General features: G+C 40.8%; 2 protein-coding genes across 2 annotated transcripts in view; both read left to right on the forward strand.

Annotated features, from left to right (window-relative positions):
* The window catches only part of LOC133515519 (uncharacterized), an 83,879-nt gene that overhangs the window by 65,111 nt on the left and 2,227 nt on the right, over positions 1-16,541 (forward strand). The window contains exons 4-6 of the mRNA XM_061848065.1: positions 13,030-13,163; positions 15,253-15,426; positions 15,894-16,110. Of these exons, the coding sequence (XP_061704049.1) occupies positions 13,030-13,163; positions 15,253-15,426; positions 15,894-16,110 (525 nt within the window). The remainder of the gene's footprint in view (positions 1-13,029; positions 13,164-15,252; positions 15,427-15,893; positions 16,111-16,541) is intronic.
* On the forward strand, positions 5,741-7,496 carry LOC133515348 (collagenase-like). Its single transcript, XM_061847872.1, has one exon. It carries the CDS (start codon positions 6,264-6,266, stop codon positions 7,113-7,115), a length of 852 nt encoding a protein of 283 aa, XP_061703856.1. The 5' UTR covers positions 5,741-6,263; the 3' UTR covers positions 7,116-7,496.

Genomic DNA, 16,541 nt, shown 5'->3' on the forward strand with positions numbered 1-16,541 from the left:
CATTAAATGTTAATTTTACTTACCTAGACAACCCAATTCGACCAATAAAGAACTGCAATCTCCTCGGTATAATTATTGACGAAAACATTAATTGGAAAACACACATAGATAAAATTAGTTTAAAAATATCACGCTTTGCTTATGCCCTTAGAAATATTAAAAAAACCTCAGATTTAAAAACAGCTCTTAGTGCTTATCACGCATTTACACAGACATGGCTTCAATACGGGATCGTTTTGTGGGGAAACAGCACAAATAGTGTAGATTTGTTCATACTGCAAAAAAGGTGTATTAGAATATTAAGTAACATAAAAAATCAAGAAAGCTGCAGACCTTACTTTAAAAAATTTAATATTTTAACTTTGCCATCCCTTTACATCTTAGAAACATGCAAATTTGTACGAAAACATCCCGACCTATACATAAAAGCTAAAGACCGTCATACTAGTAACTTGAACTTAAGATATCAAAACAAGATTGCCCTTCCTGCCAGTAATTTACAAATGAGTAACAAAAGTCCCTATAACATGTCTGTAAGAATTTTCAACAGTCTTCCTAAAGAAATAGCGATAGAATCAAAATATGATAAATTTGTAAATAGCTTGAAAACTTATTTAATAAATAATTGTTTCTATTCTTTACAAGAATATTTAGATGATAACAAATACCATAAATAGGCATAGGTATACTATAAACTACTTTTTTTGTGTATTCTGTAGTTTGTAGGTATGTTATAATTGTTTCATGTGTTAGTGTTAGATAAAATTGCAATACCCTTACAGGGTGTCATATTGTGAAACATTATATTATTCATTAAGAACATCTGTATGAACACCAATGTGAAAGCAATAAACTTTATTATTATTATATCTCCTTGGATTTCACGGGCCTATAAATCCCGGTCTTTTGATAGGCTTGCGCGGGGATATAGATCCAACACGTAGAGGCCTCTTGGAGAGCTTTAATGTCATGTAGAACGCCTGCTGGAACCCGTTCACGGGCGCAACAATAGACACCCATGAACCGGTCGCAACAGGCATTGGGACTATTGTAGTAAAGTGAACAGTATAACGGTCTATGGATTGAAGTTTGGGAGGACAATGAGACTGGGTTATTGCAAAGACGTCCGGACACCTGCCATAACAATGTTTTCACTAGTTATCGAGGCAGGCGGTGACTCGCCGCCCACTAGATGGGCCCCTGAAAATGCCGTCGTGAAGACGACCAGGAGCAACACCGGTGTGAGCGGCTCAGGGGTGTCGAGAGGTGTACGCCGCTTTCTACCCAGTGGCTGATAACAGCCACTGTGCCAACTCGCGTCTTATGCAAGTTTTCACTTCCACCCCTGGAGCATTTAGCTCTAACGACTCCTCTCTGGACGGCCAATGAAGGCAAGCCAGAGCTGAGAGTCCTGCGGGTCCCCTTGGGGTCCACTCCGACCGACGAAGACACGCCGGAGACGGAGACCCTGACCGACTCTCGGGAGTACTCGGGTCCGTGGGGCGTTACTCCCCAACAGCTCGCCACAAGCTGCCCTGCGGTGAAAAAATGAAATATTATTATTATTATTTATTTCCTTTATTTATTTTTGGTCTTAGGCTAGGTCATTTATAATATGAATATAAAAGTAAAATATAAAAACACTCACAAAACAATACAAAATATATATAAACACATTATAAAAAACCTAACCTAGGGTGCCGCCAGCAGCGGGGCAGGGCCCAAGCTGCCTGTGGTCTGGGCCGCAGAGAGAGGAACCGGCGGACTATCCGCGCCGTGTCCAAGATCACCGCCTTCTGCATCTGACCCTTGATCCAACCACCTAGCGAGAGTCTCTCAAGGTGTTGGTCGAGACTCTTCGCTATGAGACCGTTCGCTGAAACGACTATCGGGACAATGATCGTCGAATCAACATCCCACATGGCGGTTATCTCGTGAGCCAAGTCTAGGTACTTACTGGACTTGTCCTTCTCGGCTTTCACGAGATTCTCATCATGGGGGATGGTGATGTCGACGAGCACGGCCCGGCGTTGCGATCGATCTATTATCACGATGTCAGGCTTATTGGCTACAATAGTCCTGTCGGTAATAATAGATCGATCCCAATAGAGCGTGGCACGACCATTTTCGAGAACTGACGCAGGTGAGTACTTGTAGTACGGTACTTCGCGGTCCACAAGGCCGTATAGAAGAGCAAGTTGCTGGTGAATAATCCTGGCTACGAGATTATGTCTGTGCAAGTACTCGCCGTTAGCAAGATGAGAACAACCGGAAATGATATGCCTGAGTGACTCTCCGGGACGGCGGCATGCCCGACAAATGTCGACCGTACCGTCCTTCAGGATATATTTCCGATAGTTGTTCGTCATCATCACTTCGTCCGCAATTGCACAGGCAAAAAATTCGGTTTCTCCGAAGAGGTCCCCGAATCGTAACCAGTTCACCGACGCGAGCAGGTCTACGTCGGGTCCCGTGAGGGCCTTGTAGAACCGCCCGTGTAGCACCTTACTCTCCCATGCCGCCTTGCGATCCGCAGTACTTAGTACCACAGGTTTGCGCCAGTTCTCGTTTGCCAAGGAGAGCGGCGTGAGGTTCCTATCTACTGCCACCACATCACGATGCATCCCACACTCGTTGTTAAGGAAATAATTCCTGAGATTGCACACCTCGCGGTTGTGGAGATCTTTGGCGTTTAGGAAGCCGCGACCTCCACACTTCCGTGAGATGTACAATCTCATAACTGACGAGCGTGGGTGTAGCATACGGTGTGTGGTTAGCAGTAGTCGGACCCTCCGATCCAGGGCGTCCAGCTCGGTCTGAGTCCACCTTAGTATGCCAAAGGAGTATGTGAGTAGGGGCATTACCCAGGCGTTGAAGGCGCGCACTTTGTTGCCTCCTGACAAAAGACTGTTAAGGACTTTTGTGAGCCGACTGAAAAAGCGCTCCTTCACCGACTGTCTAATACCCTCGTCCTCAATACCCAACGACTGTGTCATACCAAGGTATTTGTAGGTTTCTGATTCAGAGATAGATCTGAAAGACATTGTCTCAGAAAGTTGTAAATTTGTTGAATTTACAACCTTCCCCCGCTGTACATGCATAACCGCACATTTATCGACACCAAACTCCATGTTGATGGCACTACTGAAAACTTCGGTGGTTTTCAGTAGCTCCAACAAGTCTTGGCTATTTGGTGCAAATAATTTGAGATCATCCATGTACAGAAGGTGAGAAATGACTTCACCCTCTCTCCGAAGCCGGCAACCTAGTCCCGAATCCTTCAGCAGGGTGCTGAGGGGATTCAGAGCTAGGCAGAACCACAGGGGACTCAGACTATCACCCTGGAATATTCCTCGCTCAATCCTTATAAAATCCTGCGGGCCAGGGCGGTCATCCCCACCTCCTGGTTGACGAAGGACTGTGGTCCACTGCCTCATACACGCGCTTAAGAAGGCTCTTAAAGCTGTATCAACTTTATACAGCTCTAAGACCCTCCCCAGCCATGAGTGAGGCACCGAATCATAGGCCTTCTTGTAGTCAATCCAAGCAGCAGAGAGGGCCCCCTTATTCCGCCGGATTTTTTGGCAAATGGTCATGTCTATGAGGAGGAGCTCTTTAGTACCACGGGACCCAACCCTACATCCATTTTGAGCGGAGGCCAAAATGTTGTTAGCGACAATATGCGCGTTTATTTTTGATCTCAAAATGGATGTAAGGAGCTTGTAGAGTGTAGGCAAGCACGTGATGGGTCTGTAGTTCTTTGCTTCCGTGGCACTACCGGACTTATAGAGCAGGAAGGTGACACCAGTTGTTAAGGAAGGTGGAAGAGAACCAAGCTCGAGGGCTTGTTGAAATTGTGCTGCCAAGCGTGAGTGCGAGCATCGGAACCATTTTAGCCAGAAGTTGTGCAATCCATCCGGCCCAGGGCTTTTCCAGTTCTGAGCCGTGCGGATGGCACAACTTACGTCATCGGGGCTGATGGTGATTGCCCCCATAGGTTCGATGGACTCGCACTCACGCTCGACAACACTCATCCAACCCCCCTCGGTGTGTTCGACAGGCACTGACCAGATGCTACGCCAGAAATCAGTCATGGCAGTAGCATCTGGCGACCGCGTGTCGGACGCACGAAGGTTGGTTTCCTCCCACTTTCGGTATACCTTCCTTTGATCACTCTGAAAAAGACGATTCTGCTGGAATCGATCCACACGCTTTCTATTATTTATTATTATTATATTAAATTAACTTTCATATTGTAAATAGTTGTTAGGTGTTTTGAAGATCACTAACTTATAAACTTTATAAAGGACCAGTTTCGTCTCTTCTGCATGAAAATTACCTATTATACAGTAAGCATTAAATAGGTAGTGACCGCCAAAGTGGCAAAATATATTAAATACATACATATAATAAAATTATTCCAAAGGTAACAAATGTGTGTCACGATATAAGAATTTGCCCACTTTGGTCTACTCGTATTTGATGCCTACTGTACAGTAGCCATCAGATATAACGGGACGGGCAAGGTGCTCAAAAATATCTGAACACGCATTTATAATGCCTTGATAATAGAGGCGTGTTCAGATATTTGTGAGCACCATGGCCGCTCCGATATATTTGATGGCGACTGTACCTACCTATTTTAACAGAAGTGTACATACTAAACAATGTTTCTACAAAAACAAATAATTATTTTTAACAATTAGATCAACGTTTTATATTAGTAGTATTAGCGAATTAAATTTACTAATCAGTAATTTAATTTAATAATCCGGTAGATTAAAAGGTAATTAATAACAATAAAGTGTCAAATGGTTGATTAGAGCGCGTGGACTATGAGTATGTTATTATTATTTTAGCCATAGATAACGATTTTTTTTAATTGCTTAGACACCTTAAAAAATAGAGGTTCTCAATTTATATACCTACCTCGTTTTTTATGTTGGTGACCAATGAACTTTAACTCCAGGTTTTAGGGTTCCGTAATAGTCCACAATAGTCATTAGCACTTTACAAATGTAAACGAACAATTTCACGTGACTTCAGTTCTTTATTTAAAGTAAACTACCTATAAATACTTTGTTGATATTTTGATCTAATTATTATGATACGACCTTGACACGACTCGCAATATATCTAGCGCGCACCAATTACTTTAATAACAAAAGAAACAGAGCCATTCATTGCCCCGTAGGTAAAGGAACAGAGTTTTAATTGTACAACTTCTGGATAAACAGTCCAGTAGAGTAAGTATTAGGTCCATCTTTGAGAAATATGTCATTCGTCGTATCCAACTCGAACGGGCAGTGTTCGGGAAGCTAGGTTTTCCTTATACTACGGCTGTGGCAAACAAGCATACGGCCCGACTGATGGTAAGCAGTCTCCGTAGCCTATGGACGTCTGCAATTCTAGAGGTGTTACATGCGCGCTGCCGACCCCCCATGGGCATGGGCTAACACTGCGCACCCCCGTTAGAGCTGGCAACCCTACTCAACGGCAAGAACATACCACTATGAGTAGGATCTAGTGTTATTTGGCTGCGGTTTTCCGTAAGGTGGAAGTACTTCCCCAGGTGGACTCTGCTCTAGATTTAGAATGACGATGATGATGGAGGTATGTAATATCTTCTCGTCTACAATACCACAATATCTTACGATAATGGTGTGTTATCTACTGCAGTCACAAAGTCAAATTCACCATGTTTGGCAGCAACCATTGGTCGAAATTTTCCTGTGAAATCAAATTGGCATTGAGAAAATTTAGCTCGTCGTAGCTCTGTGAACAAGGCACATTGCTCCGAGGATCAAAATCAACTTGGGCAAAAAGGTACTTGAATGACTAACACGAACGTACGACCCAGCGTAGAGAAGGCACTCGACATTCTACAAGATGGGATGCCGATCTGATTACTAAAATCGCAGTTTGCCTCCGACAGAAAATTGGTAACCATTGTATGAAGACAACGCTCAATCGGCCGATCCTTGGTCAATCAATCATAAATATCAATCTCCCTTGCATTGGTTAAAAAATACATGTGATGAAAATACAAACAATAAACCCGTCTAGCGACTAATTTCGATTGAAAAACAACGTACGATATGATACAAATCTCTGTGATTGAAAGGCAATAAAAAATCAGATTAAGACTGGAAAGACCAAAACCCAGTAGCTGTCTCACCAAAGATAAAGGATTAAGTCGTATATATAAATACGCGAGGTCGCTCCGACTAGTCGAATCGTTTGATTTGATTAGTCTAAGCGGCATGCACGCGTTTGTGATCATTCTTCTGTGTGCCACTGTGGGCCAGGCGGCGGACTGGTCCGGCTACCATCGGAGGGTGGGCATTCCGGAGGCAGAAAGGATAAGACAAGCCGAACAAACCATTTTCATCAACAAAATCGTCGGTGGGGTGATCGCCCCCGTCTACCAACACCCGTACCTCGCCGGGCTAATCATGGACCTCATCGGGCTGCCCCATACCTCGGCTTGCGGGGGCTCCGTCATCTCCAGCAACAGGATCCTCACAGCGGCGCACTGCTGGAATGACGGCAACTTCCAAGCCTGGAGATTCACCGTCGTGCTCGGTTCAGCTTTCCTGTACCACGGTGGCTTGAGAACAGTTGCGTCCTCCATAGCACCCCATCCTCACTACAATGCCAGAACGCTAGCCAACGACGTCGCTATTCTATATCTTCCTACGAATATCCAGTTCTCTCATGCGATTCAACCAGTAGTGCTACCGACAGGGCCATGGAGAAACTTCGATCTACATAACATTTGGGCGTACGCGTCAGGATACGGAAGGTATTCTGACGTGACTAACCCTACTATAAACACTATGGTTAGGAACGTATTTCTTCGAATAATTACAAATGAAGAATGTTCTAGAGTGTACGGTGATATAGTAACCGAGTCAAACGTTTGTACGTGCGGGCAAGGCGGGGTAGGTATTTGCCGAGGCGACTCAGGAGGACCGCTGATTGTGCAGAATGCAGGACAAAACGTCTTGGTCGGAGTGAGCTCATTCGTCGCTAGCGACGGATGTAAGCTGGGACATCCGTCTGCTTTTGCCCGAGTCACTTCCTATGTGGATTGGATACGCTTGCATTTATAATGTGAACTAGAGCGTTTGAAACTCCATGGCAATGTCGTTATTTGAGGAATAATCTTACGTTTTGTAATTTTGTGTATCCGTTATTATTGTTTTTTAATGAAAATAAACTGTGTTTATTACGCGCAAGATTTATTTTTTAGTCTTTTAAAACCCATGCAGTCTATTTGAAGTAGCCTTGAATTCAACAAAAAAACGTTATAGAAAGCAGTAATTAGTGTCTATCGCTCGTTAAGTAACGTATTAGTTTCCAGCAAGTCGTGTCACTCCCGGAAGCTAATGGCAAATTCAAAATGACTCGGCCTCGGAAATTGACTAATGGAACCAATCTATCCGCACCTACTTATACCGCGGTAAACCGACGTGATTGGTAATTATGCAGATAGCTTGTACTCTAGCTGACACCTATCTATAAATAAATTGTATTTTAAGGGTCATAATATTTTTATTAAAAATTTAAAAAATAAAAATCATGTTTGCATACTTCACTCTTTTTTTAGGGTTCCGTAGCCAAATGGCAAAAAACGGAACCCTTATAGATTCGTCATGTCCGTCTGTCTGTCCGATTCTGTCACAGCCACTTTTTTCCGAAACTATAAAAGCTATACTGTTCAAACTTGGTACGTAGATGTATTCTATGAACCGCATTATGATGTTATCACAAAAATAGAAAAAAAACAATAAATTTTGGGGGTTCCCCATACTTAGAACTGAAACTCAAAAAATCTTTTTTCATCAAACCCATACGTGTGGGGTATCTATGGATAGGTCTTTAAAAATGATATTGAGGTTTCTAATATCATTTTTTTCTAAACTGAATAGTTTGCGCGAGAGACACTTCCAAAGTGGTAAAAAGTGTGTCGTCCCCCCCGTAACTTCTAAAATACCAGAATGAAAAATCTAAAAAAAATATATGATATACATTTCCATGCAAACTTCCACCGAAAATTGGTTTGAACGAGATCTAGTTAGTAGTTTTTTTTTTTTAATACGTCATAAAAATTAAAAAAAAATTTTTTTTTCATCAAACCCATACGTTCCCCATACTTAGAACTGAAACTCAAAAAATCTTTTTTCATCAAACCCATACGTGTGGGGTATCTAGGGATAGGTCTTCAAAAATGATATTTAGGTTTCTAATTTCATTTTTTTCTAAACTGAATAGTTTGCGCGAGAGACACTTCCAAAGTGAAAAAATGTGTGTCCCCCCCCCCCCCCCTGTAACTTCTAAAATAACAGAATGAAAAATCTAAAAAAAATATATGATATACATTACCATGCAAACTTCCACCGAAAATTGGTTTGAACCAGATCTAGTAAGTAGTTTTTTTTAATACGTCATAAATGGTACGGAACCCTTCATGGGCGAGTCCGACTCGCACTTGGTCGCTTTTTTATTTGTATGTTAGTCCTAATCAGAATCAAGACCTATTTCCCAATATACAGGGCATCCCAAGACTATGGGACATCAAGGGAAAGTACCTTAAATATAGTCGATAGGATATTTTGCTGAAAGAAGACTTTACGTTATTATTAAAAGTCAGTAATTCTGCATTTAAAGATTTTCTAAGAATTACTTGCTTCATCAGGGAATCGAACTCGAACTAACTTAATAATTTTCTTGAAATTTGACTCAAACATTTTACGTTGTTCCTTTCTTTTAAAATACTATGTTACTTAAGAAGAATTATTATTTTTTGTCGATTCTTTCGATTGGCATCATAAAAATAGGGGTGATTTTTTTTTTCACATTTAAGTCGACAGCACGAAGCAGCAATTCAGCAGACGAAGCAAGTAATTCTTAGAAAATCTTTAAATGCACAATTACTGACTTTTAAAAATAACATAAAGTCTTCTTTCAGCAAAATATCCTATCTACGATATTTAAGGTACTTTTCGTTGATGTCCCATAGTCTTGGGACGTCCTGTATAGTGTCCCAATAATGTTATTTCCATTCCGTTACAATTTTCATACACTTTGTATAACGGCAACGGAATGGAAGAACGGAAAATGTATAGAGAGTTTGATACACTTTTTTTCTTATTATGATCGATAGAGCTCGAGCGTAGTATCGGGAATGTGATCTCAATTGCAAGACAATATTAATAATTAAAGTAGCTCACGTATCAAAAGTCAAAAGTATACATTTTGTTCAGCAGTAGAAGGAGAAATATTTTCAGTGTTTTCTGCTGAAGCCGGCCACCCACGTCTTACATATAAGTTTGTCACTCTAGCGGATATCTGCATCCCCTTTTTACAGGACTGATTTTGGTAAAATTGATCAGATAAAGGTTTCATAGTAAGATGAAATACAAGTTAGATATACCTTCTATAATTCGAGAGGCGCGTTTTCTTTTCGTTTTATTCTATACTGACAGAGTGACGGGCAAAAACTAGTCTAGTATATAACTTGGAGACATTAATCAATGAAATCTAGCTTATTCTGCTGAGATTCGTGACAGGAATCCCCATCAGCAGTTTAATAACTCAGTGGTTTGTCAGCCCAAATCGAACGGTTGATAAATTTCCCGAGGGCCCAACGTCGACGCATACGTTTAAAATATCGGGTGACCGACGTCGTCGCTGGTCGCCGAAATTGCTGGTATTTAATATACATTTATAATGAGGTGATTCATTATTCTCACTTTTTGAGCCTACCATGTGTTTAAATTGTATACGTGTTTTTATTCCTGAAAAGGCAACCTTGTTATCTAATTAATATACATGACATAGTGTTACATTTACAAATCGAAAACCCAAGGCGAAAAGCGGAGGGTTTTTGTGACTTGGGTTCCAAATTTTAATAATATCCATCAGATATCTATCGTTATTATATTGGTTCTCGGATCTGACCATATATTTGCTACTTTATGTTGTGTACGAGTATAAACTGAGGAAAACCGATAAAGCGAAGCCTAAAAGGTCCGAGCGCGATTCGTTACAAGAAAACTTTCCCTCGTAGAATAACGCCATGTATTTGTGTAGGTTATTTTACCATAGTGTCACTTACGAGTATAAACGATAGTCAATAAATATTTTTGAAAATGCTGAAGAGATTTTGCTACCTATCAAAATCCTGTGCTGATTAAAATTGTGTTATTACGACATAATAAAATAATTATCAAACCAAACGTGGCTTCCTAGGATTCATAGAAAAAAAAAAAAGAGTTCATAGTGCTTCAGTAGTTGACGAAGTTTTTATAATATTTATTTCATTAACCTTATTCCATCAATTTATTTAGAAATAGAAATATTTTTATTCGTGAACATAAACGAACAACATACTTATATAAAACGTATTTCAAACAAGAAAGTAAAGTTAAGTTAAGAAACAGGTACAATCAGCAGGAGTAACTAAACTGGCATATAGCTGGCAGGGTGCTAAAAGTAACGTTCGGATGATAACTGCGGCAACAGTACTGTTGCAGCATTACTGCTGTGGCATTGATGCGGGTGCTGACACTGTCAACATCCTCAATAAAACGAGTGACGAATTGAACATTCTAATCACGGCAGTAATGCGGTAACGAACGTCACACGTACCTAATTTTATTGTTGAAGCACAATTACCCAGTAGGGAGCAAAGTAGGCACATTTCACAGTGGTCAAAGAGGTGTCCAAGCAATTTTGAACACCTCGCTCGCTTAGCAACTTCCGCTTCTGCCTGTAGGTATATGACGTAAAGGAATACTTGAAACGGGTAACGAGTGAAAAGCATTGCAAATAATATTCATAAATATTCCCGAAGACACATGAGAACGATAAATATAAAGAAATTTCACCCTCGTGTGTCTTTTACAGTACAGGGAACGAATGAGAGGATTCAAACCATATATCAGGCAAATCGTGTGGGCAAGGTATTATGGAACAAAGACGGAAATTACCTGGAGCACCATAGTCATTTAAGGGTCGATTTTTATGATTTCTAATTCTCTTTGTCGCCAGGTTTGGAATAAAATTTGGCTGGTTTTATCAGCTCCTCATTCTGAGCAAAATAATACCATAATTACAATTTATCCCAAAAAAAATGTGTGTATTTTTCCTTTGGTTTACGAAACTACCATACTTTTTCGCAACTCAGAGAAAAATTGTTTTAAGGTATACGGTAAAATTGCGCTTACCTACATTGTACAGAATAAAATAGACAACATAATTATATTTATTTACCAAATTTTGTTAAAATGCGACGAAATTCGACATCAAAATATCGCCCCCTAAGTCTTTTATCACGTCACGTACATAAAAGTAGCATATGAATGCACAAATTCTACGTAAACGAAGCCGCGGGTAGAAGCTAGTTCTTTATCTCAACGTTTTCAACGAGTTCCGTTGCTCTACAGAAATTATGAAGTAAAAATGTTTTGTCTCCGGGAGCAATCTCCGTAGAATATCTCTGCGAGCAGTAAATCTCCACGACGATTCTTAACGGTATCATTAAGCCTGGGTCCCGTTGTAGACTGAGAGCCGAATATAAATTGATAATACGACTGAATACAGTAACATATGAACTACTGTATTCGGTCGCAACAAACTAGAGTTTCTGCTTGTGAATTAGGTATCTACAGGCTGTAACAAAAATAGTGGGGATGAGTTTAAGGTCATATTCAGTATCGTGCTTTGATTAGGAAAAATAAAAGAAACATTTTTTAAGCGTGAAATATTTTTGGCCTTTGTTGGAGGGTTGATCGACTTGAACGACCTGTCCCATAGAAAAAAAATGTATGCGTCAACAAAAATATTCTTTTATTTTTTTTTCTAATCAGAACACGATACTGAATATGCCCTTAAACGGATCCCCACTATTTTCGTTACACCTTTTATATAGCTAGCCAGTCTACAAGGATTACAAGGAATTCTCAATAACTGGAAAAATCAAAGGAATAAGATTAACTTAAGAAACTGCTCTTGTCAGTTTGTTTTAAATATTTGGACTTAATAAACAAGCAGATAACCTCGAATCATGTTCTCCAATTTACTGATCAATCACAACCTTTGCCACGAGCTTGTTTGTTCACTTTCATAATTTTTAGTCAACTGGAAAGGCTACCATTGATTTTAATGCTATAAACATCGGCCAAAATTATCTAACACACAACCACACACACAAATTATCTACATATATTACTTACATGACTATGTGAGATACTATTTCAAAGTCAAGTCTTTCTATTTTACCAGTCGTACTCAGAAGAATAAAAAATATTTATGAAGTTGTTTGGCATCGGTTCGAAAAGCATATTACATATTAAGGACGTGTCGGCAGTATATAAAAGAAGCGATGCGTTCCCATAATTAGATTTCCACCTAATTTCCTAAGCATTGAAAGGCAATGAACAACCAACTATCGCACTCATCTCTCAGACTTCTAACTTCCTTCTAGTCGTCCGTAATTACGACACCTCACGGCCTGGATACTTCCGAAATAATCTGCGTACCTACTACTAAAGTCCTGACATAAACAAACTGGAATCCTTTGAGCCGTAGATTGACTGTAATTTGCCGAATACTTTGAAGATGTTTTGTTTCATATTTTACCTTGAGCGCCTCATTTAAGGCGAAAACACTTAGATTTTTTAAATCAGATTTGTTGATTTTTGTGTATTTAATTTTTATTTTATATTCCACGTTTTTATTACTTAGGCCATTTTTTAACTCAATTTGCCAAGCGAAAGCGAAAGTCCATTTCGGCTTGGGCAAAAATGCTTTCGTATATCCGGTTGTTCTACTATATCCTATATCGCATAAACAGTCGAAGTTTTGTGACAAGGGTGACAGCTAAAAGGCAAATGCTTTGTTGCAACTAAGTATGTTTAGTTTATGTTTATATCTCCCCGAAAATCACTGTGTTACCTGAGCACTCTTGCATACAAATATTATAAATTTCTGCTTATTTTCATAAATACTGTTTTTCCGCAGACCCCCAGAAACATCACCCACGCATTGACTTCCCAACACGCACCCTCGTCTCCGGAGAGACCCTTCGGGCCAACTGCACCACTGCTCCTGCACTCCCCGCGCCGCACATCACCTGGTTCATCAACGGCAAGAAGGTAACTTGTACTCCATTAAAATAGCTCTCTACTGCCTTATACATCCTTCATCATTGATCCATCCGACGCGCTACGTCATCTCAGGTCGGTGGTCCTGCGCGCTCTCCACGCCGCACACCACCTGGTTTGTCATTTGGAAGAAGGTAGCTTGTGCTGCATTAATAGCTATATTAAGCTTCTGTACCGTTATTTGAAGCCTATTTAATATTTGAGAATGCGATGCTGTTTGACAGATGACGTAACGGTTCACTATAGGCTGACACCTACCCCCTGGTACTCGTATTTCAAGTTTTTACCCCTCCACCAGGCGCCCGTGGCGTGCGGCCGCGGAGCTCTTCATTGGCGTTCTGTTTGTCGGAACGTTCGGTTCGGCACAGCAAGAAATTCTTAGAAATCCTTAGATTCTTAGAATTTTTTGTAAGTACTAATTAAAAGTATTGTAAACGGTTTTACCGTTCGATTGTTAATATTACTTCAATGATTTGAGCGTTTTACCTTACAATAAAACGCTTATTAAGCGAAATACCTTATTTGAAGCCTATATTTTTAAATTCGCCTGTGGCTACAACACTCAGTTGCAATAAACCAAATCACTTATATAATGCCCGTTGAGGGTATTTTTAACTCACTGCGTTTTCTCCTACCATGCAGGTTGCACTAAGCAACATCTATAGTCTATACACACAGGTCAACTGGTATGTCTCTTCATATTGAAAACGAAATAATAAATAATTTAAAATGCAATCCTTTTTCGAATGTGGTATATTGAAACTTCGTTTTATTTATATTTTGAGACCCAATGAAGAGCTCCGCGGCCGCACGCCACGGGCGCCTGGTGGAGGGGTAAAAACTTGAAATACGAGTACCAGGGGGTAGGTGTCAGCCTATAGTGAACCGTTACGTCATCTGTCAAACAGCATCGCACTCTCAAATATTAAATAGGCTTCAAATAAGGGATTTCGCTTAATAAGCGTTTTATTGTAAGGTAAAACGCTGCTATTAATAGCTCTCTAATGATTTATAGATCCCTCTGACATGTTTCTTTCTTGAGACCGTCTAATCTATGCCAATTTCACCACGACCATACATTGATATAATCTCTGGTGTTCTGATCCTTCCGACCCGCTATTTTGCCCTCGGGGAGACCCTACGTGTCAATGAAAAACCGTGTCAACTAAGACAAAAAGGTACGCTTTACTTCCCCTCAGACATTCCACAGGAAATTCCACAAAAACACCACATTAACTTCTCGATACCGATACCTCACCTCGCTGGTTAATTAACGGCAAGGAGATAACTCGTAGTCCATACATTGATAGCTTCTAGTGTTGAAATCCTTCCAACTCGCAACTTCGTCTCCAGAGAGACCCTTCGAACTAACTGCACCATCACCACTTCCTGCACCGCATACCTATTTACCGCATTCCAGTTGTGTATATAAATAATAACTGAAGGAGGTCCTTCAGTATATTGTTTCTGAGGTCAGAAAAAGTACATAGACTTCCTACCCAACTTGCTACTTCATCTCTTGGCGCACTTGAACGGGCTAAACAACAGCAATATTTTTAGCTATCCTAGCTGAAGATCCGTAGAAACATCGGCCTTTTTGTTCTTGAGGCATCAATATGTCTTTCATGCATGAATGGTCTAGCATAATTAATCAAACCAAAGAATTTTTTTTACCTATTTAGCATGTTTGTGCACCACACAAAATGTAAATGTTTACAGGGAAGGCAGTCAAAATTTCGTTATCTGCTTCTCTGTCGCTCGAATATACAAGAGTGATAGGCAGCGAACGAAATTTCGGTTTTTGTGTTTTTTTTTAAATACCAGAACGGTGGCAAACAAGCATACGGCCCGCCTGATGGTAAGCAGTCACCGCAGCCTATGGACGCCTGCAACTCCAGAGGTATTGGATATGGTATGGCCTCAGTAGCTATGTGTTAGTGGCGCTCTATAGGCAGAGTTTTGCGTAATATTTCCTACTGTATTTCATCTCATCTGCCAAATTAGTTTTAGTGGCTCCAGGAATTCAAACCGAGAGTTTTCTAGAAAATTCTTAAATGTCTGCTAACATTTTCATCTCCAGACTGACGAGCTGCTTGCCCACTCGCACAAGTACCGCGTGCCCATGAGCGAGCGAAACGGACGACGCCTGCGACTCGAGCACGAGTCCAGCACGCCGCCGCCGCTACTTACGCTAACACACTCTTCGCACGCTGCTACGCGCGCACCCGGTTGCAGCCTTAGGGAGCACGCTAAAGTAAGTCGCAGATGAACACAGACGACGCACGTACGCACAAGAACGCCACGCACATACGCTCGTGTCCTTTGGTCTGTGTATGCAGCTTTGCCGGAATAGGACATCGCGCGGCTGCTACGAGTACAATGAGCCTCCAGAATGGGAGAAAGAAGCATTTAATTCATCGTATGATCATGATTCATGCACTGCACGCCGCCGTTATTGCATGATACAAGTATTCGGGTGAAGCATTTAGGAAGCAAACGAAAATAGGCGCCATCATACTTCATAGATACATACATACCTTCCAAGAAATTGAGTCACGTAGCAACATCGATTCAGTAAATAAAACATTTTTTTTTTTCGCATAACGCCACTGTATCATTGCCAGTGTTTGGTACACTGCCTTCCAAATTTTTTTACCCTTCTACTACTACTTTGCCATCTCACTTTACGATTGTAATAAAATTGGTCATCTAAACTTCCAGTTACATAATTCACACGAGCACGAGCCGAACGTCGTCCACGCGTCGTCGCGGCACCGGAGCCGGAGCCGGTCTCGGACGGACCGGGAACTGTACGTCACGGTGTCGGAGCTGCAGCTGGTGGCAACAGGCCGGCTCGAGATCACGTGTGTCAGCACCATACCTGAGTTCCGGAGCATTCACGATAGGTTCGCGGACCAGAGGAATGACACTGTCATTGGTGAGGTTCCTAATACTCATGTGGTGTGAGTTAACCCTTATGTCTTAAATACTTGTTTCAAGGCTAGAGGAAACCTTCTCTAAGAGTGAAAAGCTAATTTTCTCAACTCATCTAAGCTAGGGTTTACATCAGGGTATCCGATATCCATATTCAAAGCGCGTAGAACTGAACGAGATACATATCTTCATCGCCCGCACTTTTAGTACCCCGAAATTTAGTAGACCAACGATACGATCATTTATTGACTAAACATATTTTTACATGCCTACAATTATTTGGTTATCTAACCAGTTGCTATTTAGGTACTTATTATAAATAAATATCGTATTTTGCGCCTAAAACTAATCACCGACTATAATAGTCGATATACTAATTTTCTATATTTTATCATATCAAAATGTTATCGTCGTAGTTTATAACATAAACAAAAT

The sequence above is a fragment of the Cydia pomonella genome, chromosome 2 (genome assembly GCF_033807575.1).
Source record: "Cydia pomonella isolate Wapato2018A chromosome 2, ilCydPomo1, whole genome shotgun sequence".
Lineage (NCBI taxonomy): Eukaryota > Metazoa > Arthropoda > Insecta > Lepidoptera > Tortricidae > Cydia > Cydia pomonella.